The sequence below is a fragment of the Crocuta crocuta genome, unplaced genomic scaffold (assembly GCF_008692635.1).
Source record: "Crocuta crocuta isolate KB4526 unplaced genomic scaffold, BGI_CrCroc_1.0 scaffold96, whole genome shotgun sequence".
Taxonomy (NCBI): domain Eukaryota; kingdom Metazoa; phylum Chordata; class Mammalia; order Carnivora; family Hyaenidae; genus Crocuta; species Crocuta crocuta.
Genome location: NW_027531522.1, coordinates 9,217,580 through 9,244,323, shown reverse-complemented (window position 1 = coordinate 9,244,323; position 26,744 = coordinate 9,217,580). Strand labels below are relative to the sequence as shown.

The 26,744-nt window shown below is 43.1% G+C and overlaps 2 protein-coding genes across 2 annotated transcripts in view; both read right to left on the bottom strand.

The window, feature by feature from the left end:
- Positions 1–12,294, bottom strand: part of RSU1 (Ras suppressor protein 1) — a 190,701-nt gene extending 178,407 nt beyond the window's left edge. The window contains 2 exon segments of the mRNA XM_077772423.1: positions 11,908–12,019; positions 12,120–12,294. Of these exon segments, the coding sequence (XP_077628549.1) occupies positions 11,908–12,016 (109 nt within the window). The 5' untranslated portion in view covers positions 12,017–12,019; positions 12,120–12,294.
- A 7,960-nt stretch (positions 12,295–20,254) lies between these two features.
- CUBN (cubilin) overlaps positions 20,255–26,744 on the bottom strand; it is a 298,802-nt gene continuing 292,312 nt past the window's right edge. The window contains exons 65-67 of the mRNA XM_077772461.1: positions 25,241–25,406; positions 23,540–23,775; positions 20,255–20,536 (exon numbers count right to left, since the gene is read on the bottom strand). Of these exons, the coding sequence (XP_077628587.1) occupies positions 20,429–20,536; positions 23,540–23,775; positions 25,241–25,406 (510 nt within the window). The 3' untranslated portion in view covers positions 20,255–20,428. The remainder of the gene's footprint in view (positions 20,537–23,539; positions 23,776–25,240; positions 25,407–26,744) is intronic.

The window sequence follows — 26,744 nt, the reverse complement described above, 5'->3', positions numbered from 1 at the left end:
TTCAGTAATAAAAAGATACGTAAAAAAATAATAGAAAATAAATAATAAAAAAGCAAAAAGCAGATCAGACCTATAAACACAGAATACACTGATGGTTGCCAGAGGGAAGGGAAGAGGGGTATATAGGCTTCCAGTTACTGAATGAGACATGAGAGGGAATAGGGGCGCCTGGGTGGCTCAGTCGGTTGGGCAGCCGACTCGGCTCAGGTCATGATTTCACAGTTCGTGGGTTTGAGCCCCATGTCGGGCTCTGTGCTAACAGCTCAGAGCCTGGAGCTTGTTTCAGATTCTGTGTCTCCCTCTCTCTCTGACCCTCCCCTTCTCATGCTGTCTGTCTGTCTGTCTCTGTCTCTGTCTCTGTCAGAAATAAAATTTAAAAAACATTAAAAAAAAAAAAAAGACATGGGAGGGAATAAAAGGTACAGCGCCAGGAATAATATAGCCAGTGAGACTGTGACACTGTTGTATGGTGACAGATGATAAGAGATGATAAGTACCCTTGTGGTGAGCATCGCATAAGGTATACAGATGTTGAATAGCTATGTTGCACACCTGAAACTAATGTAACATCGTGTGTCAACTATACTCAAAAAATGTCTAAAAAAAAATAAAAAAGATAGGAGCTATCAAGGCAAGAAAAGACACAGGAGAATCTTAAGCCAAGATGCTATATGAAAGGCGGCTTTCTGTAAAGGTTACATACTATGTAATTTCAACTATATGACATTGTGGAAAAAACAAAACTACAGAGACATAAAATTTCAGTGCTTGCCTGGGGTTTGCAGGGAGGTAATGAGAGAGAGAGGGAAAAATAAGTAGAGCACAGGGGATATTTAGGGCAGTGAAACTATTGTGTGTGACACTATGCATTTGTTAACACCCACAGTGTTACAACACAGGGTCAACAGTAAACTATGGACTACAGTTAACTTATGGACACTGGTCCAGCAATTTTAATAAGTTACCACACTTAATGCCAGGTGTTAATGATAGGGAAGATGGTGGAGGTTCTAATAATAGAGGAAACTGCCTTAAAAAATAAAGTCCAGTTGTTGTTTTTTTTTAAAGTGGGGGGAAGGGGAGAGAATACATGGGAGAGAATACGGGGAAAGCATACACACAAAACAACTGTTTTCAGCACTATCAGTGGTGACCTTAGTATTGACCATCATGTGTAACGTACCAAATAAGTGAGATATTCCAATTCTACCACTGTTTGTGGCCCTGAGAATCAGAATGCTCAGAGTAGAGGAAACAGGTGTGGAGCACAGAAGTAGTAATTAGAGAGGCGCCTGGGTGGCTCAGTCGGTTGAGTGTCTGACTTCGGCTCAGGTCATAATCTCACAGTTCGTGGGTTCGAGCCCCGCGTCGGGCTCTGTGCTGGCAGCTCAGAGCCTGGAGACTGTTTCAGATTCTGTGTCTCCCTCTCTCTCTGACCCTCCCCTGCTCACACTGTCACTGTCGCTGTCTCTCTCTCTCTCTCAGAAATAGATAAAACATTTAAAAAAACTTAAAAAAAAAAAAATTAGAGTCCTGTATTTGAACTGGAACTCATTAGATACTTCATCCTTAAAAACATACTTTTCTTAGCCCTGTCCATTAAAAAAGCCTAAAAGCCACCAATACGCAGCAGTTAGAAGCACCCCTGGAGCCCAGATTGGGCGTAAAATATTTCCCACCAAGACATCTCAAGAAAACCAGGGATTCTTAGAGGCCTGGCCGATTCTAGGTCTGGAGCAGGAATTCACAGACACATTGTGAACGGCTTGGTAGCGCACAGGGTAAGCAAGCTGTCAGAGACAGTCTCGAATGGAAAGGCCATCCGGATGGGAGAGCCAACCCGAAGAGGCTCTCACGGGGGGGAAAATGAACAACAGGTGTCTCAACAGGGACAACAGCTGCACGGCTACGGTGCACGAGCAGGCCAACCCATTGTTTTTAAAAAGCAAGAACTCTGGCACAAAAACAGACACACAGACCAATGGAATAGAATTGAGAACTCAGAACTGAACCCAAAAGTATACAGCCAACTAGTCTTTGACAAAGCAGGAAAGAGTATCCAATGGAAAAAAGACAGCCTCTTTAACAGATGGTGCTGGGAGACAGGAAACCATCAAAACCCGAGAGGAGAAAGCAGGAAACAACCTCCTTGACCTCCACGACAGCAACTTCTTACTTGACACATCCCCAAAGGCAAGGGAATCAAGAGCAGAAATAAACTATTGGGACCTCATCAAGATTAAAAGCTTCTGCACGGCAAAGAAAACAACCCATAAAACTAACAGGCAACCAAAGGAATGGGGAAAGACAATTGCCAATGACATATCAGATAAAGAGTCAATATCTAAAATCTATAGGGAACTCACCTAACTCCATACCTGAAAAACAAACAATCCAGTGAAGAAATGGGCAGAAGACATGAACAGACACTTCTCCAAAGAGGACATCCAGATGGCCAACAGACACATGAAACGATGCTCAGCATTCCCTCCTCATCAGGGAAATACAAATCAAAACCACACTGAGATACCACCTCACACCGGTCAGAGTGGCTAAAATGNGGAGGAACTTAATGGAGGACCGTGGGGGAGAAGAAGGGGGGAAATAGTGGGGGAGAGGGAGACAGGGAAACCATGAGAGACTCTTGAATGCTGAGAACAAACTGAGGACTGTTGGGTATGGGGGGGAGGGGAGGGTGATGGGCATGGAGGAGGGCACTTGTGGGGATGAGCACTGGCCAACCAACTTGACAAAAAACTGTAATAAAATTAAATTAAATTAATAGAAATAAAAATGTGTCATGCTGTACTGTTACCTATGCACTTCCCCAAATGGTTGCTTTGGTAGTTTTTTTCAAGTGACTATTTTTTTTAAGTATGTGTAAGTGAGGAAGAAGAAGGTTCCTGCTTCCTCGGCCCAATCAGCATGAGCATGGGCAGGTCAGCTTCCCAAATGCATTCCTGCATCAATAGAGCATTGTTAGCCCACAGACGGCACGTACCATGGCTGTGACCACAGAGTGACCAGATTGCTAGCGGTCACTCAGTGTACACTTGCTCAATTAGCTGTTCTGTCCTTGTACGTGCACGCGCTTGTCAAAGACACTGAGATGGCGTAAGCTAAGAACATAGCTTCTAAAGTTTGACGGCCTGGGTTAAAATTCTGGCTCTCTTTCATATTAGCTGTGTGAGTGGAAGCAAGTTGACTTAAGTTCTCTAAATCTGTTTCCTCAGCTATAAACTGGATGATGAGGATGAAGGCAACAATCACAATGAAACAGTGGGTTTAAAAGAACCATAAGGAGAGCTTAGTACAATACCTCGTGCATGGTAGGCAATGTGTGTTTGTGCATTTGTGTGTGCGTGTATTACTATAGTATGTATAAAGAGCATAGTATTTTAATTACATTATCAATCATTTTTAATCCTTCTAATAAATCAGAAGATACAAATATGTAATAGGTTAAACAGGTACCTTCCTCGTGACCTAAAGGCTTAACTATTTCAGCTCTGAAAAACCAATTTATATCTGAACATTTGCAAAACCATTTGTATACTGAGGGTGCACAGCACATTAGCAGTCTCTGGTTCGAGAGGCCAAGACCCCTTCCCAATTATCTGGTGTCCTGTGTGCCTTTCAGCCTTTCATTTGACTTAGTGTGGACTTAAAATTGGAAACGATTCTGAGTCCAGAGAAAAGATTAACACCTATGCAGAGATGCTTGATGAAGTACTGGTAGATTATAACTAAAGTTACCATTTCAGGTAATTCAGGCTTATTGCAAGCAGCAGTATTTCTCCAAAGGTCTCTCCAGCACCATACTTCATAGTGTGTTTTAAACTAATGTTCTGTTTGAAGACACAAGAAATGAATCAACACACAACAGAAAAAGATTTCACATTTAATCACTAAATTCAATTAAGATTTTTAAGTTTTGCAGAAAACCATAAAGAAAGGGGGAGGGTCACACTGACCAGATCCAAGAGTAAGTTGCTTCTAGTGATTTCTTCAACCATTAACATTCTGTGACAGCCTGATATGACTGAGTTTCGAAGCCAACAGGAGGACCGAATGACACATGTTATTTGCACGGCGCAGTGTTTTTAAAGAATTCTGAAACTGACGGCCTTGAGGGCAGGTCTGTGGCCCCAGTCAGCCCTGGACATCATCAGTCCTTAACATCTGAGCCAGGCCCTCACGGTACTTCAGGGGTGCAAAACGACATGACACAGTGCTCTAGAAGAGAAATGTCCGACACGCTTCAGTGTGCACTCTGATCCCACCACTGGGACTTCACGGACCCTAGATAACCTTCTACCTTGTCACCTTTAAGATGCTGACAATTACCATCTGCACCAGAGGGTGATATTATAGAAGTGTAAGAAGCGCTCACCCCCACACAAGCACTCACGTGTAGATCATTCAGAACCTCTGATGTAGACCTTATGAGCTCAATTGTGGCCCCTCAAAATTCGTAGGGTGAAGCCCTAGCCCCTGGGTCTCGGAGCGGGCTGTATTTGGAGACAAGACCTTTAACGAGGTTATGAAGTCAAAATGTGGCCGTCAGGGTGAGCCGTCATCCAAGCTGAGTGATGTCCTCCTGCGAAGAGGAGAGTGGACACGCAGAGAAACATGACACAGGTGTGCACACAGAGGAGAGACTGTGTGAGGACGCAGTGAGTGAACGGGCCATCTATAAGCCATGGAGAGAGGCCTCAGGAGAAACCGACCGTTCGGACACTTTGAGCCTGGACCTGCAGCTTCCACCACTGTGAGGCGTAATCGTCTGTTGTGTAACCCCCCGGTCTGCGGGGTTTTGTACGGAAGCCCCAGCAGGCTGGTAAAGTAGGGAATGCCGTACTCTCATTTGTGTTCCTGGTTGAACCGACACCTCCAATCCCAGCAGGGGCCCAGCAGATTCCATTTCTCCCTCACGTTTCAATAGGAGAAATGCACTGACTGGTCAGCACCTCTCCTTCTGGCAGCCCCTGGGCCTCCCACAGGCCTCAGGCCTGCAAGGTAACTATGAAACATGACAAGGTGAGGCTGTTTTGACTGTGAAGCTCATGGAAGTACCACAAAAGAGGCTATCTCTACCCAAGTGAATGACGGAGCAGGAGAAGGTATAGAATGTTCTGAGGGAAACACGGAGGCTCAACAGTGACCGGTTCCGGCCAGACACTTGATCTACATGGGGCAGGAAGTCCCCTGAGGAAGCCCTAAGGAAAACGCAGAGGCTCAACAGTGACCTCTGCGGGCCAGGCACTTGATCTACATGCACCATTCCTCAGCCACATCATTATGTTCGAATTGCTTTAAAGAATAAAAACAAACCAGTGTGCGCAAACGTGCTATTTGAAGAAGCAAAGATGATGTAAAGAAATCATCTCTAGTTTTTGCTTGGTAATGGTGGATCTCCTATACCTAGATAAAATTTCTCTGAGCCATGTTCATGTAAATTTATGGAAAGAGGAGGCAGAATGTGGCTCTCAATTATTACCCATATCAATTTTAGCACTCATTAGCACAATTAAGAGCTGCTATAACAGCAAAGCAGGGGGGGTTAACAGTTTCTGATGCTAAAAATCTAACTACTTCAGATTCATTATACAGCTTACAGTTTTCTCAACATAACAAATATTAATTTATCAACAATTTAAAGATTCAGTAGGTAGAAAACTCCCAAAGAGACTTGGCTTGACTAGCACCCATCCTGAAAAAATGCTAATAAATTCAACGCACAGCTATTGGAGGATATATGGTATTTTACTTAGTTGAAAAACACCAACATGTTTTAATGCCTGTAGCTCTCAAGAGACACAAGCACATCACAACCAACATCCGGTGAAATGGCCTGCCCCCCAACTCCTTCCCACATCGAACACGGCTCTGAATTTGTCATGTGAGGCCAGTGTTGTTCTTCCTGACCCTGTCACACCAGACATGCCCTTCTAACTTCCTGGGAATTCTCAATCGGGTGAGGAATGAGGCACTGGGTGCCCAGACGTCATGCAACAGAGAGATAAGCAGGTGAAGGTCACTGGAGAAGCACCATTACCGAGGATTCTAAAAGCTAACGAGACATGCTTTTTATTTGTTTTACACAATCATAGATAAAACAGATTTTGAAATATTAGTTAACAGTGAAGATCAAGACTAATCCGTGCCATGTTATGGAACAAAAGTGTATGCCCCCAAAATTCATATATTGACCCTTAATCCCTATTTGTGATGGTATCAGGAGGTGGGGCCTTTGGGAGGTGACTAAGTGAAAAGGTTGGAACGCACAGCAATTGGATTCACGTCCTTAAAAAGACACCTGAGAGAAGCCCATACTCCATTCACCATGTGAAGACACAGTGGTCTATGAACCTGGAAGTGAACTCTCACTGAATACCAAGCCACCGGTGCCCTAATCTTGGACTCCTAGCCTCCAGAATTATAAGAAATAAATTTCTGTTGCTTACAAGCCTCCCAATCTAAGGTACTGTTACTGTAGCCAAACAGACTCAGATATGATGTGCCAGATGCCAAACTAGGCACATTACAGATAATGACTCACAGCAAGTCTCTGCGGTAGCTACTTTACTTTCAGTATTCCCATTTTATAGATGAGAAACCCGAGGCCCAGAGAAGTTAAGTGACTTGCCCGAGGTTACACAGCTAGTAACAAAAAAGCTGCTTCCCAAAAAAAAGAGGCCAAGGCTGACAGAAGCTATGTCAATTGACTAAAAAAGAGTAAAAGCTGATTATTAAATGTTCAGTCACACCAAAGGCGTCATATTTTTTTCTTTCCTTATTTCCTATCTGGATGAGCCATTTTCCATGTTTACCCTGTCCTAAAATCAAAACTAGAACACTGATCAGCTTATAGCGTGTTCCTGATGGTTGTAACTAGGCTTCCCTCTGCGAGTCGGGGAGGGGTCCCCTCCCCTGCGCTACACTTTCTACCCAAGCTTGGCAGGACTCGGTGGAAAGCAATCCTTCTTGGGTGAACTTCCTCCAAGCTCTGTGCCAGGTACAGAGTTAAGAGAGGTGTGCACACCAGGCCCAGAGGAGACACTTAAACCAGGCTGGATGGGACGGCCGGTTAAAAACAGCCGGGGGGTGGGGTTGGGGGGAGCTTCTCAGAGGAGGTGACACAAGAATGGAGCCCTGCGGATGGGTAAGTCATCCCTTCTTTCTACAAGCACTGACAGGGGTAGAGACGCTGGCTGGGAAAGAAGGGGAAAGTGCTTCCCAAGCCAACATACTCCAACTTTAAAAACACAATGGTGGGCATATCCGTGCAACTTAGAAAAATAAAAAAGGACAGGTCTTCCTGAGGATTATACCTAACATGACATGTCTTCCAGTTCCTTTATCTTTCCTCAAAGACAGCCTCTACTGATAAGAAATTCCTAACAGAGTGACCACGTCCAGGTTTAACAGGGCTTTTGAAACAGCCCTTCCAGAAAACCCATGATTACATTTGTTGATTATTTCGCATGGTCCTTTAGAAAGACCACTGCCCCAAAGGCGAGTTATTTTTCTTTATAATTTACCTGAATGACATTTTAGTCCAACCTGAAAAAAAAACTGATAAAGGTTTACCATCCAGAGGGCAATACACTTGACGAAGAGATTTAAAAAAAAAAAAGTCACAAAAGACTTCAACACAAGAAATGAAAAAAGGCCCCCAGCTGCTAATGGGATTCTCTGCTCCTGCAGAAGCTGATTACAGGGCCCTTCAAAAGCAGCTTTCTCATCCAGGTGAGGACAGCGGCACGCAGCACAGGTCTGCAGCGAAACCTCTTCAATAAGGAGAACAAAACTGCTTCCATTACTCTTGGAAGCATTAAGGAGAATGTGTGTGCAGATTTCACGCCACGTAGGGAAAAAAAAAAAGTAAGAAAGAAAATAAAATGAGGGAGTCATTTCAAAGAAATAGCTATCCAAATCTTTAAGAATCCTAGGCCCAGCGTCAGACGCTTCGGGATCTAGGAAGCCACCAGGTAAAAGCTCAACATCTAACACAAGTGCCTGACCCAGTCTAATTAGCCATGTTCTCCTTGGTCCAGAAGATTGCCTATGTCGGAACTGGTGACATCTGGGGCTTATCGGCTCTATCTGGACAGTTCTACTCAAGTCAACATTCACTATGTGCTCACGCGGTACCAGGCGCAGTGCCAAGCACGACATGCATCAGTGCCCTGAGTGCTACTCCAGTCCTACAAAGTGGGTACTGACATTTCCATTTGACAATGAGGACTCAGAAAGGTTAAGTAGGTTCTCTGAAGTTACACAGTGTTCAGGAGAAGATGGAGGATCTGGATCCAACTTCTGCCGCTCCAGGACCCCCCTGGTAGGCACTGTATTCTCCCCACCTCTCAGGCTGGGGTCCGGCCCCGCCCAGAATCTGCCAGGACAGAAAACAGTAGCATCTGTCTGCTGTCCGTCTCTGGCCCATGAAGACTTTCCCATCAGAAAGCTTTTGGTACTTGGGGGCGCCTGGGTGGTTCAGTTGGTTAAGCGTCCGACTTCAGCTCAGGTCATGATCTCACGGTTTGTGGGTTCGAGCCCCGCATCAGGCTCTGTGCTAACAACAAGCTCAGAGCCTGGAGCCTGTTTCGGATTCTGTATCTCCCTCTCTCTCTCTGACCCTCCCCTGCTCACACTGTCTCTCTCTCTCAGAAATAAATTTAAAAAACATTAAAAAATTAAAAAAAAAAAAAGCTTTTGGTAACTGAGCTCCTGAGAACATTTTTCAAAGGCAATTTACTGTCTCAGAGAAGTAACGTGCTACATTTATAAGACCCAATTCTCCCAAGCAGAAAGAGAGACCGTTCACACACTTCAAATTAAGTACAAAACTTCCATTCTTTTCAAACCTTTTTTATCTTTTGAGAAACTAAACAAAGTAAAGGATGATGAAGGGAAAGCTTGAGACACAATGGCCATTCTCTGCCCATGCAAATGAATCCTTCCCAGTGTTGAACATTCATACTAAGAAAACCTCAAGACCGCAGTTAAAATTTCACAAGAAATAAGGGAATTCTTATGCTACAGTTTATGTAACCACGTCAAATACTTTAATATCTAAAATGTTAAAATATATACAGTAAGCATTATGTGTACTACCAATAAATGAGCCCCAGTCAAGAAATGGACTCCTGGAGGCATCCTGGAACTGTCTAGACTCCACGAGTCCAAAAGCCAGACAGTTACGGCAGAAAGCGGCCACCCTGTGGGGCTCCACACACCCCAGAAGCTGGAAGAGGTGGAAATTTCTAAACTTACTTGCCCATACTCCCCAAGAAGCGTCTTTGCTCTTCCTTAAGCTACTTCTCTGGGAGAAAGGAAGAAAGATCTTGCTCTTTACCACCTGATATTACACCGGAAACAGCTTTCTCAGGAAGCAAGTGGCTATCTTTTCTTCTTCAGTAAAAGCCAAGGCTTCAAAGAGATAATGCAAGTGAACCGAAATAGCTATGCCACTCTCCCTCCTTACAAATAGTACATCAAGAATCCACTTCAAAGCAGAGGGCTATCAAGCTCCTCCTCGGCCATGAGGAGGAGCAGAAAGCCACGGGGCCAGAAGTACAGCCGAGCCAGGCCTCCCCCTTGCACTCCCCATCCTCGATGACAGCAGAGCCCCCGATGGTCACCACGACCAAGCAGAGCCAGGAAGGGGTAGCACAAGCACACACGCATCCAGATCTGCAACTGCCAATTCAGTCCCAGGGACACTGGCTCTGCTGCTGCCCCCAAGACGCCATCAACGTTGAGAGAGGCCGACACGTCTCAAAAGGCTGAGATGCTACTTAGCACGAAAGCTGAAGGGAAGGCATGTTCCAAAGGGTTACCAAATACAACCTGCCTAGGACTTCTCATCCCCGTTCCTTCTGCAGAGATGGCTCAAGAGCCCACCCCCAATATGTCCTGGGCACAAGCCACACATTCACAGTAAAGGTGACTCTGATCTCTCCGTGCCTAACTCTCTCCTAACAAAGAGTCCATCATCTTTTAGGGCCTCCGGGACATCCCTCCTTCTCCAAAGTCGCGTCCTGATCTGGAGCTCATCAACTCTCGGGCCTAACCCATCAGGCTTTCCACCATCAATCCAACATTTCTGAGCAGTGTCCCGTGTCCACTGTGTCCCCGGCACTCTAGAGCGGACAAATATGCGGACCGCACAACAATGTTGTCCTCAGTCTCCAGTGTGGACGAGAGAAATCTACAAGAAGAACGCATCCCAGTCCCGTGTAACAAGAGTCATGAAGCCAGGCGTAGCCAACGTCACAGAGAAAGGACTGCGTTCGCTTGATACCGACAGAAAGGGCTTCACAGAGGCTATGACAAATGAGCTGACTCTTGACAGGGAAGTAAAAAGGCGTGGGGGGAAAAGGAGAGGAAGACAACAATACTTCTAAAGCACAGAGACCTGAAAGAGTGTGCCCTGGTGCAGGACGGGCAGTCCGTTCAGTATGGCTAGGGACAACGAACGCATGGAAAGGACAGGCACTAAGGTAGGTTTCGGTTGGATTCAGAAAGGCTCCGCATGTCATGCCAAAGAACCTGGAACATTACTGTTGGTAATGAACACCCAGGAGAAGTGCTGAAAGGAGAAGGTCCAACCTGAAGCCACGTTCCGCCTGAAGAAAGGTTTTATTTCACCTATAAATTATTTTTTCAGGGGCGCCTACGTGACTCAGTCGGTTAAGCGTGTGACTTCAGCTCAGGTCATGATCTCACAGTTCGTGGGTTCGGGCCCTGCATCGGGCTCTGTGCTGACAGCTCGGAGCCTGCAGCCTGCTTCCGATTGTGTCTCCCTCTATCTGTACCTCTCCTACTCATGCGCGCTCTCTCTCAAAAATAAACAATAAACATTAAAAAACTTATTTTTCAAATTTTGGAATTGGTTCAACTTCTAAAAATAAGGAAATTTCATACAAAAATCTGGATTCGTGGCTTTCTTAAAAAACAACTCTGGCAACGCTAAATCCATATCCCCAGGTGGAGACAACTGGATGCGAGTAGCAGGTGTCGCAGCCACCCCCCTTCAGATGAGATTCTTATCACGAAGTCCATGGCCACCCTCACCTGGCCCCAATAGACATGTGAGTTTGCAATCTCTGGTTTAGAGAGTTATACAGCAAGATAAATTGGAGAAAAAGAACACTTGAAAGCAATACAGTGGCTAACCCACAGGCTCAGCAAAACTGGGGGTAAGAGGGAAAAGGAGACATCACAGTAGCACAAGAAGGCACTAACAATAAGCCTCAACTAAGCAGAATAAAGAGCCAAAAAAGGGTAGAGTCAAGAACTGTTTAACATACTCCAGGCATTATGTGTGGAGTATGCCTCCACGCTTAAGTTTTGTGTGGCAATTGTTCAAGGATCAGGGACTATATTAGGAGAAAGAAAGCATGATTCAAAAATTATTCCTTTCTTTTTTTAATGTTTATTTTTTTGAAAGAGAGAGAGGCCACCTGTAAGTAGGGGAAGGGCAGAGGGAGAGAGAAATCCCAAGCAGCAAACTCAAGAACCCTAAGAGTCAAGTCTGATGCTTAAACTGACTGAGCCACGTAGGCGCCCCCAAAAGGATTTTCACTTAAAAATAAAGTGGGTATTAAGAACACTGTGAAAGAAATACACCCAAATGCAAACCATTACCATAGGCAACAATGAGGTGCAGCTACACACGTCCGTGTGACTCTTACCCTGGACTCTCAGGTTCATCTTGCAATCCGGACAGAACACATTCTGATTGCAAACTTTCTGGGCTAAGCTCTCGGCAAGCGAGGTTTACAAGCAGGGCGCGGGATGTAGATCTCTACAACCTCTCATACCACGGCCGGCGGCTACTTGGAAAATTTATAAACCCTACAAGCTGTTCCAAAGGGAAGGCCTTGACCGAGAACTTACACAAGCCGTTGACATCCAGCATGTTGGAGATGCCGCGGTCACTCATGTCCACTTCCGGCTGGTTCTTCTCCCGGCTCTCCTCCACCAACTTTTTCAGAGACTTGGACATGTTCTGTAGCAATGACAACAAGAAGCACGTGGGCGACGGCCAAGGGGGTGCAGGGANTGGCGCGGAGAGAAGCGAACCCAAGTGCAAAGCCACACACACTCACCGCGGAGGGTAGCACCTGTCAGGCTGGGCGAGGGAACCACAGGTTTCCGCAGGGCGCACTTGAGTGGGAAGAGACGCACTGGTTCGTAGCAAAACGCCGACCGGAACGAGGAACACGCCCTGTCCCGGAGCTCGGCGCAGGCGCACACCCCGCTGCTCTCAGCTCCACGCCCCGCCCGCGCCTGACCCTTCCCAAATTAGGAGAACAGTTTACTAGACGTGGCTCCAGGGTGAGGCTCCGCCCACAAAGGAATGAGTACCCCGCGGCTGGCCAATCATGTCCGTCATTTGACCTCGAGACTCCGCCCCACCCCGAGGTTCGCTCCTCCCCCGGAATGCCTCAGGGTTTGCAATCCGCGCGGACCGGACTTGGAGCCTGCGCAGTAGAGTTGGCGCAGGCTCAGTTCGCGGGCCGAAGCGCGGAGTGCTGTGGGCGGAAGTAGGGAAGTTTGGCGAGGGATTGTGGAGTGAGGGGGTTGTAGCTGAGCTTGGGAGCTGGGGAGGCGAGAAGTTGCCTCTCTGTGTACCTCTTCTGTAATTGGGGCTCCGTTTTTCAGACGTCGCTGTCCTGAGTCCCTCCCCCACAGCGGTGCCTCCCGCTGTGGTGTCAGGAGCTCTTTAAATGCAAGAACCGCGTAGGGACCTCTGAGTCACGGACCTCTGGTCACATTAAGGGGAATACACACAGATAAATGACTTCTCTTTTCTTATCCCACATTGAAAATCATGACATATTTCAGTTTTCTTTCTATTGAATGTTGAGTTTTCTAATGCAATCTTCATTGTTGGGTTTTTTTTTACTAGAGATTCTAACTGCCTTTCTTTTTCTAACTGTAAGCTTCTTTACAGTATCTCTAAGAACATGCAGCTTTTCACGCCTCTCCGTTGCTTTAAATCCAATGAATTCTTCGTGAAGACTTTAGGAACCTACTAACTTTCTGTTCTAACTTAGACTAACTATTTCTGCTCTTCCAGCTGAGAAGTGATCTGTGGTTTCTTTCACTGGGTTCCTGAATTTAAAACAGACGTTTCTTGTATATATCTTACTTGAGTACCGCCCAAATAAACTCCAAGACCATGTATAGGAGGCACAAATTTTGAGTAGCTGTATGTTTTAAAATGTTCTTATTTTGCCCACCCCTTTATAATTTGCCTAGCATGGAATTCTAGGTTCAATATTAGTTTCTCTTAGATCTCAAAAGCATAGTTCCACACTGACCTAATTCTTCCAATGTTGATGCCCAGAAATGTGTCAGTCTCCTTCTCCAGTCTTTGAGGGGGAACTATTGTTTTCCATTGGGAAGCATTTGTGATCTTTTAATTGTTTATCATGTTCTGAAATGCCACCATAATATCTCTAAGTGGAGGTCTTTAAATGTAATCTGTTTAGCACTAATTTGGTCCTCTTCAGCTGAAGATTCATTTCTCTCTTTCTCTCTGGAAATATTTTTCTATTATTTCTTTGAAATGTCTTTCCTGTCATTTTCTCTGATTTCGCACGCTCAGGAAATCTGTCAGATGGCAGCATCCTGGGACAATTTCCTATGGTTATCTTTTTTTCACCTCATGTATTTCATTAATTTATCTTTTTTGCTTAATGTTTTTGGGAGATATCTCAATGTACCTTCCAAACCTTCTATTAAACTTTTTAAAAGTGATCTTGGCTATTAACCAAAAATACTTCCTAAGACCTCCTCCTTGATTAAATCGCACCAGATTTTTGTTTCACAAGTGCGCTTTTCTGAAATATCTCTGGGGACAACACTCTCTTAAAATTTTTTCCTTAATATTTGTTTATTTTTGAGAGAGAGAGAGAGAGAACAAGGGAGGGGCAGAGAGAGGGAGAAACAGAACTCAAAGCAGGCTCCAGGCTCTGAGCCTCTGAGCTCAGTACAGAGCCAGATGCAGGGCTTGAACTTACAAACTGCAAGATCATGCATGACCTGAGCTGAAGTCAGAGGCTTAACAGAATGAGCCACCTAAGTACCCCTCTGAGGATAACAATTTTTAGATTTCTCTTCTGTTGACTGAATTGTTTTCTTGTGCCCTTTTTCTGTTACATTATCTAGTCATTTCCCATTCATACTGCTGCGATTCTTCATGTCTGGTGATTTTTTTTTTTTATATATTCAATCATCAAGATCTGAGCTAATTTTTCTAGATAGCCAGGGTGTGGTCTTTTCCTCTTTTATTTGTGATGTATATTTGTTTCCCTCCTAAGTCAGCATTAGTTTTCCCTGGGCTATTGGTTAAATTTCTTCAGAGGTGGTGTTCCAGTTTTATGCCTGCGTGTAGTCACAGGGCTGCCTGTGCGCGGGCAGGGAGATGGTGAATTGTGCTCGCCAGCTAATATAGTACTTGCACTCGGAGTCTCACCTCCTCACGCTGCACCTGCCAACCCCACATCCACATAATGCCTGGGTAGCCGATTCCCAATTCTGCTGTATATCTGTCTTGAAATTACGTGGGGGCGCAGTTTCTTTTTTTTCTGAGTCACTTGTCACCATGCTTTTATTCACTTCCTCTTTTCCAGAAATTTATTTTCATTTCTTTATTATTCTCCTCTTGTGCAAGTACAACTCTTTTTTTGAGAGAGAGAGTGAGCGAGCACACATACGCATGCGTGAGCGAGTGGGGACAGGGCAGAGGGAAAGGGAGAGAGAGAATCCCAAGTAGGCACCTTGCTGTCAATGTGTGGCCTGATGCAGGGCTATTGTCACCACTGTGAGATCATGACCTGAGCTGAAATCAAGAGTTGGACACTTAACCAACTGAGCCCCCTGGGCGCCCCTTGCCGGTATTATTATTAATAAAATGTGTCTCTAAGTTCCAGGATTTTATAACACGGAAAAGGGAGCCAGCCTCCTGGGATATGTGACTTGTGCAGTAACACAAAGTTCCATGCTTAGCTGGGCCCCATGTTTGGTTAATGCTCTGATGTCACCATCTTGAATGTTTAATAGTTTTTGAACAAGGGGCCCTGAATATCCCTTTTGGACTGGGCCCTGCAAATTATGTAGACAGCCTTGCATGCAAAAGTTAATATTTATCAGAGCTTAAATAGCTTCACAGCTTACATGCAGTCTATGCTGCAATACTTCTTTTCCATTGGGAGAAATGTTCTACCCCCGCTCCCATTCACAGAGTGCGCCAGTCAAAGGTAGGTATGGAAGATGCCTGGTCCACACGAGGCATACTGGATTATGACAACTAGCGAATTCCATAAATTACTGCATATATCGTGAATTTTTAAAATGCCTTTTTATTCTCTAGACTTATATAAATTTTTGTATAATTACCAAATTAAAATTTGAAGAGCAAATTTTTCATGGAATATCCAATAGTTTTCGTATCATTTTTCTTCTAATAACTTCCTCTTTAAGTGGGTAGCCACGGGGTGATTTGCAATCCCAATACGTAAAAAGTTTTTTCCCCATTAACATTATTTTTGATGCTTTTGTATCATCTCTATTTTTTACTAAGCTAACAGCAATTATAAATTTAAAAAATTTTTTCTAGGTCCTATAACAATCTTCTTTAATAACTTTGATAGGTCTATGAAAACAGTTTATAATATTTAATAATATTTCATATTTAATAAGTTCACACCTAATCCTTCAGGCTGAATGGGAGGCACACTCTTGGGTTGTTGTCAAGGTTAGAATCATAGCTCTGCCACTCAAGTTTTATATAAGTTTTCATACCTCATTTTTCTCAGCTGTACAATGGGGGCGATCATTCTTAGTGTTCTACTTCAATGAGTGATATATGAGAACGACACCTGGCATAAGGCAAATGCTACACAGATATTAGTTCTAATTATTCTTTGTATTTTTAAAGTTCATTTATTTATTTTGAGAGGGAGAGGGAGTGAGAGCACCTGGGAGCAGGGGAGGGGCAGGGAGAGAGAGAGAGAATCCCAAGCAGGCTTCGTGCTCCCAGTGTGGGATTCAATCCCATTAACCATGAGGTCATGACCTTAGCCAAAATCAAGAGTCAGATGCTCAACTGACTAAGCCACCTAGTTCTAATTTTTCTTAATACAATTCATATTGTTAGTACTCCCTTGGTAAGCAAGTGGCATATTTTTAACAAATTCCTTCCATTTAATAGAGTTGAAATGTAATAGAAAGTTACGGCAAATTATGACATCTCCTAGCCCCAAAACGTCACTGGGCCCAACCATCCCCTAGGGATTCACAAGAATGCCTGGAGTGACAGAAATATTCCACTGGGTCTAGAGAGAGCCAGTGGTGGCCCCTGGTGAGCTACCTCAAGGGTGACTCTGGCCAGTAATGGTTAGACACTAAAAGGCATGAGGTTTACTCTTTCTGCTAAGGTCCAGTTGTTTAGGGAGACAGAGAATCAAAGGGGAGAGAGATCAGGTAGTGGGTGGAAGCCTGGTTCTCCCCAGTCCTGGGTTCCCAGAATATGAGCACGTAGGGATAGGTATTACCAGGAGAACTGAAATCAGAGTGGCCACCAAGTAGCTCTGGAACAGGGTCCTAACGCCACCTTCAAGCATTGGCCCTTTGTTTGCTGGATCCTGGGGAGGCTGGAGGGGCGAGATGGTATTGGAGTTTGACTCTTGTCCCCACCCTGCTCATCTCAAGCTCCCAGTCTCACCTGGAATGGGATGGGGTCAGAAGGTAACCATGAGACTTTCTCAGTTCCATCTATGATCAGTTGTGAACAGTAGTAATTTCCCTTTCTTTACATTTGTACTTGCTTGTATTCCTTCAGACCCACGTGGAATATCATGTTCCAATAACTTCCAAGTAAGACCTTCCCTCACACACCCCTCAAACTCATTCATTTTATGTTATAGCTTTTTGGATTCCACGTATGGCCTGAAAGCAGCATTCGGGTATAACTCAGTATTTACCAACCAGGATGCCTGCACCAGTGTGAACTAGTTGATTGCAAGCTCTGTGCAGGGGTGATCACCAATAATGGAGCTTCCTGATCACGTAATTTGGGAGCAAGAAAGTTATCGTTTAACCACTAGATCTCACGAGTTGGCTTAATAAAATTTCGCCAGATAAGGAAATTAAGAATTTTGCCTCAGGACAGGCTCAGGAAACCAGACAATAGGGTTTTTGAAGTAGGAAGACATCAGCTGATGGAATTGGATGGCTGTCTTGTTCACCACGTTATCCTTGGTGTGCTTAGTAAATGTCACATAGTACATGTTCAGTAAACATGTGTAAATAAGTGAATTAAATTCAAACAGAACCAGAGGAAATTAGATGCATCTTATTAATGAAAGATGACATCATCTTATATATAAAGGCCCTAAAGATTCTACTAAGAAAACGAACTGTTAGAACTAATGAATGAATTCAGTAGAGTGGCAGGATGCAAAATCAACATGTAGAAATCAGTTGCTTGTCTATTCACTAACAACTATCTGAAAGAGAGAGTAAAAAAGCAATCCCAATTGCAACTGCATCAAAAATAATGCAAAAAAAAAAACAAAACATGAATAAATTTAACCAAGGAGGTGAAAGACCTGTACACTGAAAACTGTAAGACAATGATAAAGAGATTAAAGAAGACACAAATAAATGTAAAGATATCTCATGTTCACAAGTTGGAAGAATTAATATTGTGAAAATATCCATACTACCCAAAGCGATCTACAAATACAAAGCAATCCCACTAAAAATTCCAAAGACGTTTTTCATAAAAACACGAAAACAATCCCCAAATTAATTTGAGACCAGAAAAGGTCCTACATAGCCAAAACAATTCTCATTAAAAACAAATAATAATAAAGACGGGGCACCTGGGTGGCTCAGTCAGTTAAGCATCTGACTTTGGCTCAGGTCATGATCTCACGATTTCCAATTTTGAGCCCTGTGTTAGGCTCTATGTTGATAGCTCAGAGTCTGGAGTTTGCTTCAGATTCTGTGCCTCCCTCTCTCTCTGCACCACCCCACCCCCTGCTCGCTCACACACTCTCTCTCTCTCTCTTGCTCGCTTGCTCAAAAATAAACACTTAAAAAAAGAACAAAATTGGAGGCATCACACTTCCTGAGTTCAAGCTATATTGCAAAACCATAGTAATCAAAACAGGATGGTACTGGCATAAAAATAAGCACATAGATCAGTGGAACAGAACAGAGAGCCCAGACATAAGCCCTCATGTATATGAGTGACTGATTTTTGGCAAAGGTGTCAAAAACACACCTTGGGGAAATTACAGTTTCTTCAAAAATAATAGTTCTGGGAAAACTGGATATCCACATGCAAAAGAGTAAAACTGGACCCCTCTCTTACATCACTCACAAAAATTAACTCAAGATGGATCAAAGATTTAAATGTAAGACTTGAGGGGCATTTGAGTGGCTCAGTCAGTTAAGTGTGTGACTTCAGCTCAGGTCATGATCTCATGGTTTGTGAGTTCAAACCCCACACGGGGCTCTCTGCTGTCAGCGCTGAGCCCACTTTGGATCCTCTGTCTCCCTTTCTCTTGGCCTCTCCTCTGCTCATTTTCTCTCTCTCTCTCTCTCTTGCTTTCATTGTCTCTCTCTCAAAAATAAAATAAATATTTAAAAAATAAATGTAAGACATAAAACTGTAAAATTGTTAGAAGAAAACATATGGGAAAAGATCTTAACATCAGTCTTGGCAATGATTTCTTGGATAAGCCACCAAAAGCACAGGCAACAAAAACTAAAATAAACAACTGGCACAACATTAAACGAAAAAGCTTCTGCACAGCAAAGGAAACCATCAATAAATTGAAAAAGACAATCTCCAGAATGGGAGAAATCACTTTTTTTTTTCCTATTTTAAGTTTTCCATGTTAAAATTACATAACAAGGGGGTGTGGGTGGCTCAGTCGGTTGAGTGTCCAACTTCAGTTCAGGTCATGATCTCATGGCTTGTGAGTTGGAGCCCTGTGTGGGCCTCTGTGCCGACAGCTCGGAGCCCGGAGTCTGCTTTGGATTCTGTGTCTCCTGGTCTCTCTCTGCTCCTCCCCCGCTTGTACTCTCTCGCTGTCTTGCTCTCTCACTATCCAGCTCTCTCTCTGTCAAATAAATAAGCATTAAAAAATTACATAATATTGACTATGGTTTCTCGAAATTGGTATACACACCTCTTGGACATTCCAATGTGCCTCCTGGGAAAGTGCATCTCTTTGAGGGTAATTAACTCTTGTGGATGCCACTACTCTCAGGACGCAACCTGAGATCAAATCCCTTAACCGTCTGACAGCTGTATATGTTCATCATTTCACATGTTATTGTCAAATTTCTTCATATCCCGTGCTTTTGTGATTCATTTTCAGGTAAAAGAGCAAAATGTTGTATCTGCCCCTATGACTCTTTATCTTGAGTATTTGTCCATTGCCTGGACTCATCAGGACCATATGGATTGGATGGTTCTGTTCAGGGCATTCACTGCGCTGGCCAATAGGAAGTCCTCTGTGAACCGGATGTATCGACCGTAACACAGAGGTCAAGCAAGTGGGAATTTGAATGGTAAGAATGTTTTATTCACGTGGCTCTGTACTCTGTGCAGAAACAATTTTTCTGTACCGGAGTATTTGAGGAAGATGAAGTAACGTGTTACACAGCTTCTTTCTTTTACTTTGCCCCATGTTGTTACGAAGACTTAACTTGGCATATTTAACGTGACTGCTCTTGTTTTGTCAAAGGCAGCAGAAAACTTTATAAAAGCGTTGTGAAGCTATTTATGACTTTACAGGCAGTGCTGTTAAACTAGGGATGGATAATGGTGACACATACGTTAAATGAGAGCTCAGAGAAGTAAAGGACGCTTCAACAAGGAGGGCTAACATTCAAATGCAGGCACCACAGCTCCAGAGTTCGTATGCTGAAGGATTCGTGTACTTCAGCCACATGTAAAAATTCAGCTTGAAAACTTAGACCTGCTAATGAAGGACTAAATGTTAATGAGTCACAAATGAGTGCAGCCTCATCGTATACACGTCATCACTGTTTATTACCCCTCATTTGACATTCACAGTGAAAATCATACTCCTCTTTTATCATTAAGTTTTGACAGTTTACATCACATTTGCCACAATCATTTCCAACTCTAAGGAATTTTAGGAACGATCAAAGTGTTAGAAGTAAGGGTGACATGCATAGCCAAGTTATGTTCTATATTAAAAAAAAAAAAAAGAATGTACAGATACTGATTCCACACATACATTGGGGGAAAGAAAGTTCAGATCAGTCCCAGCGGCACAGGCAGAACCCTGCATCGGGCTGGCACACTTGTGTCCAATGTCGCATCTGAGGGCCCCTGCGGTACGTTTCACAGCACATTACGCAGTTAGCTTTCCCAAGTTAAACGGATCGCTGAGGGCCGCAGTGCATACTCTGCGTGAAATTTTATGAAGACCCGGTGTGAGGAGGCCACAAAGGGGGCTAAGTCCGTGTCCTAAAAACAAAAATTAATAAATTAATTAATTATAAATAAATAAATAAATAAATAAATAAATAATGTATGTCACAAATTAAATGTTTTACCCATTTGAGCATTTATTCCCCCTGGAAATGTTAGCCTAGGAAGGAAGTTCTACATAAAGAAACTTTGTAGAATTTGCAGCAAACCTGCATATTTTTCTAGAAGGAATCTTGCTAAGAATGAACATAGATACCTCACAAAAGAATATTGGTGGTGGGGGGCAAGGACTGAAGGGAAATGGGGGTTAACTGGCAGCGGATACAGGGTTTCTTTTGGGGGAAGGAAATGTTCTAAAATTGATTGTGGTGAGAACTCGAAGCTATATAACTCAAAACCTACTAAAAACAATTGAATGTACAGTTCAAGTAGACAGATTCTATGGTACGTGAATTATACCTCAATAAAATTGTCATAAGAGTCGAATTTCCAATCCCACTTTGTACTGACATTTTAATTTTTCTGATGGAAACACATCCTTATTTTTACAATGCAAACAATCATATCAGTAAAGTGTATGACTTTCCCCTGTTCACATCTACAGTTCCTTTTAGGGTTTATTTTCACATCCTTTCTGTCGTCAACAAATGGCGCTGTGAAAAGTGGATATCCACGTACAATAATAGAACGAAACTATACCACACACACATAAAAATCAACTCCAAATGAATTAAAGACCTGAAACCATGAAACCCCTAGAAGAACACATAAGCAGTAAGGTCCTTGACATCAGGTTTGGTGACGATTTTTTGGATTTGATACCAAAAGCAAAAGCGACATAAGCAAATATAAACAAGTCTGAGGAACTACATCAGACTAAAGAGCTTCTTCTCAGCAAAGGAAGCCATCGACAAAATAAAAAGGCAATCTACTGAATGGGAGGAAATATTTGTAAATTCTACAAATCTGATAAGTGGCTAACATCCAGAATACATAAAGAACTAAAACACAATTAATATATATAAAGAACTCACACAACTCAGTAGGAAAAACAAACAATCCGATTAAAAAAAATGGGCATAGGACCTGAATGCTCGTTGTTCCAAAGAAGACACACAGATGGCCACAAAGTACATGAAAAGATGCTCAAAATCACTAATCATCAGAAAATGCAAATCAAAACCACAATGAGATATCCCTTCATGTCTGTTAGAATGCCTTTTATAAAAAAGACAAGAAATAACAAGTGTTGGCCAGGACGTGGAGAAAAAGGAACCCAAGTGCAGTGTTGTTGGGAACGTAAATTGGTGCGGCCACTGTGGAAGGCAGTATGGAGTATGGAGAAAATTAAAAACAGGACTACCATATAACCCAGCAATTCTACTTCTGGGGATTTATCCAACTTGATAAGATATCTGCACCCTTATGTTCACTGCAGCATAATCTATGCTGGCCAAGATGTGGAAGCAATTTAAGTGTCCATCAATAGACACATGGATAAATATATGATATTTATTTATAATATTATACATTTATATATTTATAATATAATGACAATGGAGTATTATCCAGCCACAAATTGAAGGGAATCCTGTTGTTTGTGACAACCTGGAAGGTCCTTGAGGTCATTATACTAAGTGAAATAAGTTAGAAAGAGAAAGGTGAATTCTACGTGAACTCCCTTGTTTGTGGAATCTAAAAAACAAAACAAAACAAAGTGAAATGAAAACAAAAAACCAAACTCTCAGATACAGAGGACAAACTGGTGGCTGCTGGAGGCGGGAGGTGGGAGATTGGTGACATAGACGAAGGCTGTCAAAAGGTACAAACTCCCAGCTTTAAGTAAGCGCTGGGGATGTCCTGTATATCACAGAGACCGTACATAGTGTAGATCTTAAAAATTCTCATCACAAAAAAAAACAAATTCACCTTGTTCCCCCGAAACTAGTAATGTTAAATATCAATTGCATCTCAATTTAGAAAAACCAGGTTTAGATTTCTAGCTGCTGTAGTTCCCTGTCCGATTAATTAGGAAGCCTAATAAGGCAAGAGCAGAACCGTAAGAAACAGATATTCTCTTTACCGTGGCCACATTTCCCTTACTGGAAAGCTCTGTATCTACTTTCACATAAAATGAGAAGGTGCTGAGGACAGATGCAAGCACTATTGAGTCCCTGTCAGAATCCTCTCTTGATGTTTAGGGAAGGCCTATTACGTCAGGACTTTGCAAGAACAACTACTAGTCACTAGACCCATTTTCAATATCCCCGTTTATCTCTTCAAAGAATTCCTGCGATTTTCAACAAGAAGTAGATGAAACGGAGCTAGGTATCCAAATTGTCTGCAGTTTGTATTCACGGAGAAAGCAATACGGATATTCAGCCCTGGGCGGTGCATTGAAATCACGTATGGAGCTTTTAAAAAACACCTTGCAACAGCTCCTGTCCTAGAAATTCTGATTCAGCGGATGGGAGCGGGCACTGGAAGTCTGGACGCCTACATAGCTGCACAAAGCGATTCTGATGGAGTGGAGTCTGGGAACTATTACTATTAATTTAACGCAGTGTCCACTAGGTGGCACTAGTGCTCCCCAAATAGAAAGGAAAATCCAGAAACTGCTGAAATTTGCAAAAGGCTTGTGCTNGATGAGCACTGAGTGTTATGTGGAAACTAATTTGACAATAAACTATTTATAAAAAAAAAAAGGCTTGTGCTCTATACTTTGCGTGTGCCTGCCTTTAAAAGGGTACGCTAAGTTATTATTTAAAAATCATAAATGGGGGGGCGCCTGGGTGGCTTAGTCGGTTGGGCGTCCGACTTTCGCTTAGGTCACGATCTCGCGGTTTGTGGGTTCGAGCCCCGCGTCGGGCTCTGTGCTGACTGCCAGCTCAGAGCCTGGAGCCTGTTTCAGTCTGTGACTCCCTCTCTCTCTGACCCTCCCCTGTTCACGCTGTCTCTCCCTCTCTCACCTAGAAATAAATAAAAAAATAAATAAATAAAAATCATAAATGGGAACTTTAAAACGTTTGTTTTACTCACTGCCCCACAATATGGTCCAGAGGATGGAGAATTAGCATCCGGTCCGTTGTAGAGTATGAGATAGTTCTGGACACAGTCTCCGGGATCATCAATGCTGACAAAGTAGAAGCTGACTGTGACAGGCCTGCCAGCAGGAGCGATGATGGCCCATTCACAGTGAGTGTTGTTTGGGTAAGTGCCCGGGTAGCCTGGGCTGGTGAAGGAGCCGCTGTTTCCGTAGAGAGTTCCGCCACAGCCTGCAAGGAGACCAACACAGGACCCTAGATTCTACAAAGTGGAAACCATTCCCTTGGAAGGCAATAAGACGGTTGCTATTTTCGCAAGGTGCTGAGACTCTCTGCAAGAATCGAGGAGGCAGAAAGCCTCCTGTGGGCTACATCCCTTCCGCTGCCTCACCACCACCTCATCCCACACCCCCACACCTCCCACCACATATTCTGTTTCCTGTATATCATGAGCTTGGGACCACGTCCTCCAGGACCTTTCCTTGAAAACAGTGGGTTGGGAAAACAATGAAGAACTTGATAAAGTAGCTGTAGGAGAGAGTAATTAAAGTTGTGTACTTTTGATGGCGTAGGGCTCTCCACACGCAGCAAATTGATAACAACGGCAGTGAAGTAAAATTAAAAGTGAAATTTCACGGCCGATCCAAAGACTGTATCCTTGTAGGTCTTGACAATCATTATTTAATTGCAAAATGACTTTCCCAGGCTTATAACTGACAGTCCCAAGATTGACATGCTCAAAAACAGAGCCCTGTATTAATATTAATTTGCAACTGCCGTCATTATTTAGACCAGATACCCTGGGGGCCCCCAAATCCCGCTGAATGGAAAGAAACTTCATGGTGGGATTAAAAGGCGCTGGGCTGCGTGTCTGACCCCTGGAGGTCTGGTCTCGCCTTTGCCACAGTCTCGATGTGCTTTCTGGGAAACTCATTAACCTCGTGTTTTATTTCCTCCTCTGTAAAATCAGGGCATGGGAGATCATCTGTAAGCATCTTTAGCTGCCAAGATTTAAGTTATTTCTTGTCTCTCAGTATATTTAAGTCATTTTTATCATTCCTACTTGGAAAGGTTTTAGGTCGTTCGAAATACCTAAGCAGGACCTCTCATAAAGATAGTCCTAGTCTCTTGAGTTAAATATATCGACGTAACTTAAATTTCCTTCAGTTATTTGATAAACAACCAACCAAACATGCAGGAAGGTACTTATCTGCCCTGAAAAAAATGCAATTAACCCCTGGGACTGCTGAAAAATGACAGGCGCTGTCAAAGTCACAGATACTTATTTATACCCAAGTATGTGTAATTAGTCTTTTGGTACACATTTGTTTTTTTTTGAATTCTCAGAGAACTACCTTGATGATCAAACCGAAAGTTAAAAATATGGCAGAATCAGACTTTATAAAGGAATTTAAAAATCTATATCATATCTATGCTTTTTATGTATGTATATTCATACTATATTAACTTTTTCTATATTTCTTCATATTACAAGAAACATGTAATATCAGTGAGAGTAGAATTAAAAAGGATAGCTATACTCTGTTAAACAAACCTCTATATTTATTGGAAAGTAATAAAGTGTACACATGGCTGAAAGGTAAGGTTATTTTTAATCGTCCTTTGTTACGAGGCCCCCTCCCCCTAGGTTTTTCTCCCCTATGTCAGTTTCCCTTATGAAATGCAAGTGTCTTACCAGAGGGTGATGAGGTCCAGACAATGTCATACCCAAGACTGGAAGTTGTCCCATCGCTCTTAAACCGTAGGTAAAGCTCATTGTTTTGAGAGAAGATAGGATTTGGCAGCAGGGCTCCGCAGTACCTGCCCAGTAAGGGCCAACTGCTATCACTTCCATTTCTTACCTTGAAAAATGAGCCATTATCTTTTTTAATGTTTATTTCTTTTTGAGAGACAGAGAGACAGACCATGAGCAGGGGAGGGTCAGAGAGAGAGGGTGACACAGAATCCGTAGCAGGCTCCAGGCTCTGAGCTGTCAGCACGGAGCCGGACGCGGGGCTCGAACCCACAAACTGCGAGATCATGACCTGAGCCGAGGTCGGACACTTAACTGACTGAGCCACCCTGGCACCCCGAAAAATGAGCCATTAATAATTATACTGAAGCCTATTATTCTTTCTTCTCTGATTTTTCATTGCCATCCACTGAGACCCTAGACCATTTGAATGACAACCTCTTTTGGAAAAACTTTGTCTTTTTATGCACTTAAGAGTGAAGAGTTTTCCAAACATACACCCGTAAGTCATGTTCTCTTGCAGAAGAGAGAAACATCCAATTTGTGGATCAGAAACCATTTGCATTTGAAGTCAGAAATATCTGTGAAATTTCAAAAAGATTGGAGGGGGATTTGCCTGCTCTGTTTCCAGTTGCTTCTATTATACTTTATTCATTGTACTGTGTGTATGTTTTTGTTTTTTCCTTTGAAAATTGCTTGGCTATGTAGGGGCTATGAAAAAAAATCAATGTAGAATGTATAATAAAATTCAAAACCAGAGGAACTTTTGTGTGTGAAAATGACACAACTCAATAAATCTATAAAATTTGACTGTTAGGTAATTTTAAAAACACATTCTGAAGTTGAATAGATTTTTTTTTTAATTCACTGCTTGGAGTAGAGGCATATGAAAAATGGAAATGAGTCAGCGTGTGGGCAATCACAGTGACTCCACCACCTTCTGTCCCCAGTGCTCCTCATGTGCTTTCACGGCTGCCCTATTCCAAGGAGGACTCTTGAGGAGTAAGGAAATGTGACCCAGGCAATGGAGAGCCAGAACCAGCTCAACATGTATGAGTGGTGATTTTATGGACATATGTATTCAAATTCTTGGAAGTTCCTCCATTTCCTTTATAATTTCATAGTTCAACATTTGGTTCATTGCTGGCTGTCTGAAGTCATAGAGCTTCTTCAGAGGCACAATGGTTAGTCATGGTGTTGATCTAGAGCAACATTCCTTTTTAGGTCTCTGTAGTAGCCAGTGGGAGAAAATAGTGCCTTTTTGGTGCCTTTTGGATTACACTGCTAAGTAGCTTGGCCGTAGTTGGCATGGCCAGTGGCCTACCCACAGGCAGAGAGGGCCGCCATATTCAAGAAGGCTGGAGGGCCAGACCTGTATCCACTCTACACTCTATTCTTTCTTTTTTTTAATGTTTATTTATTTTTGAGCCAGTTTCCCAGTGGGAGA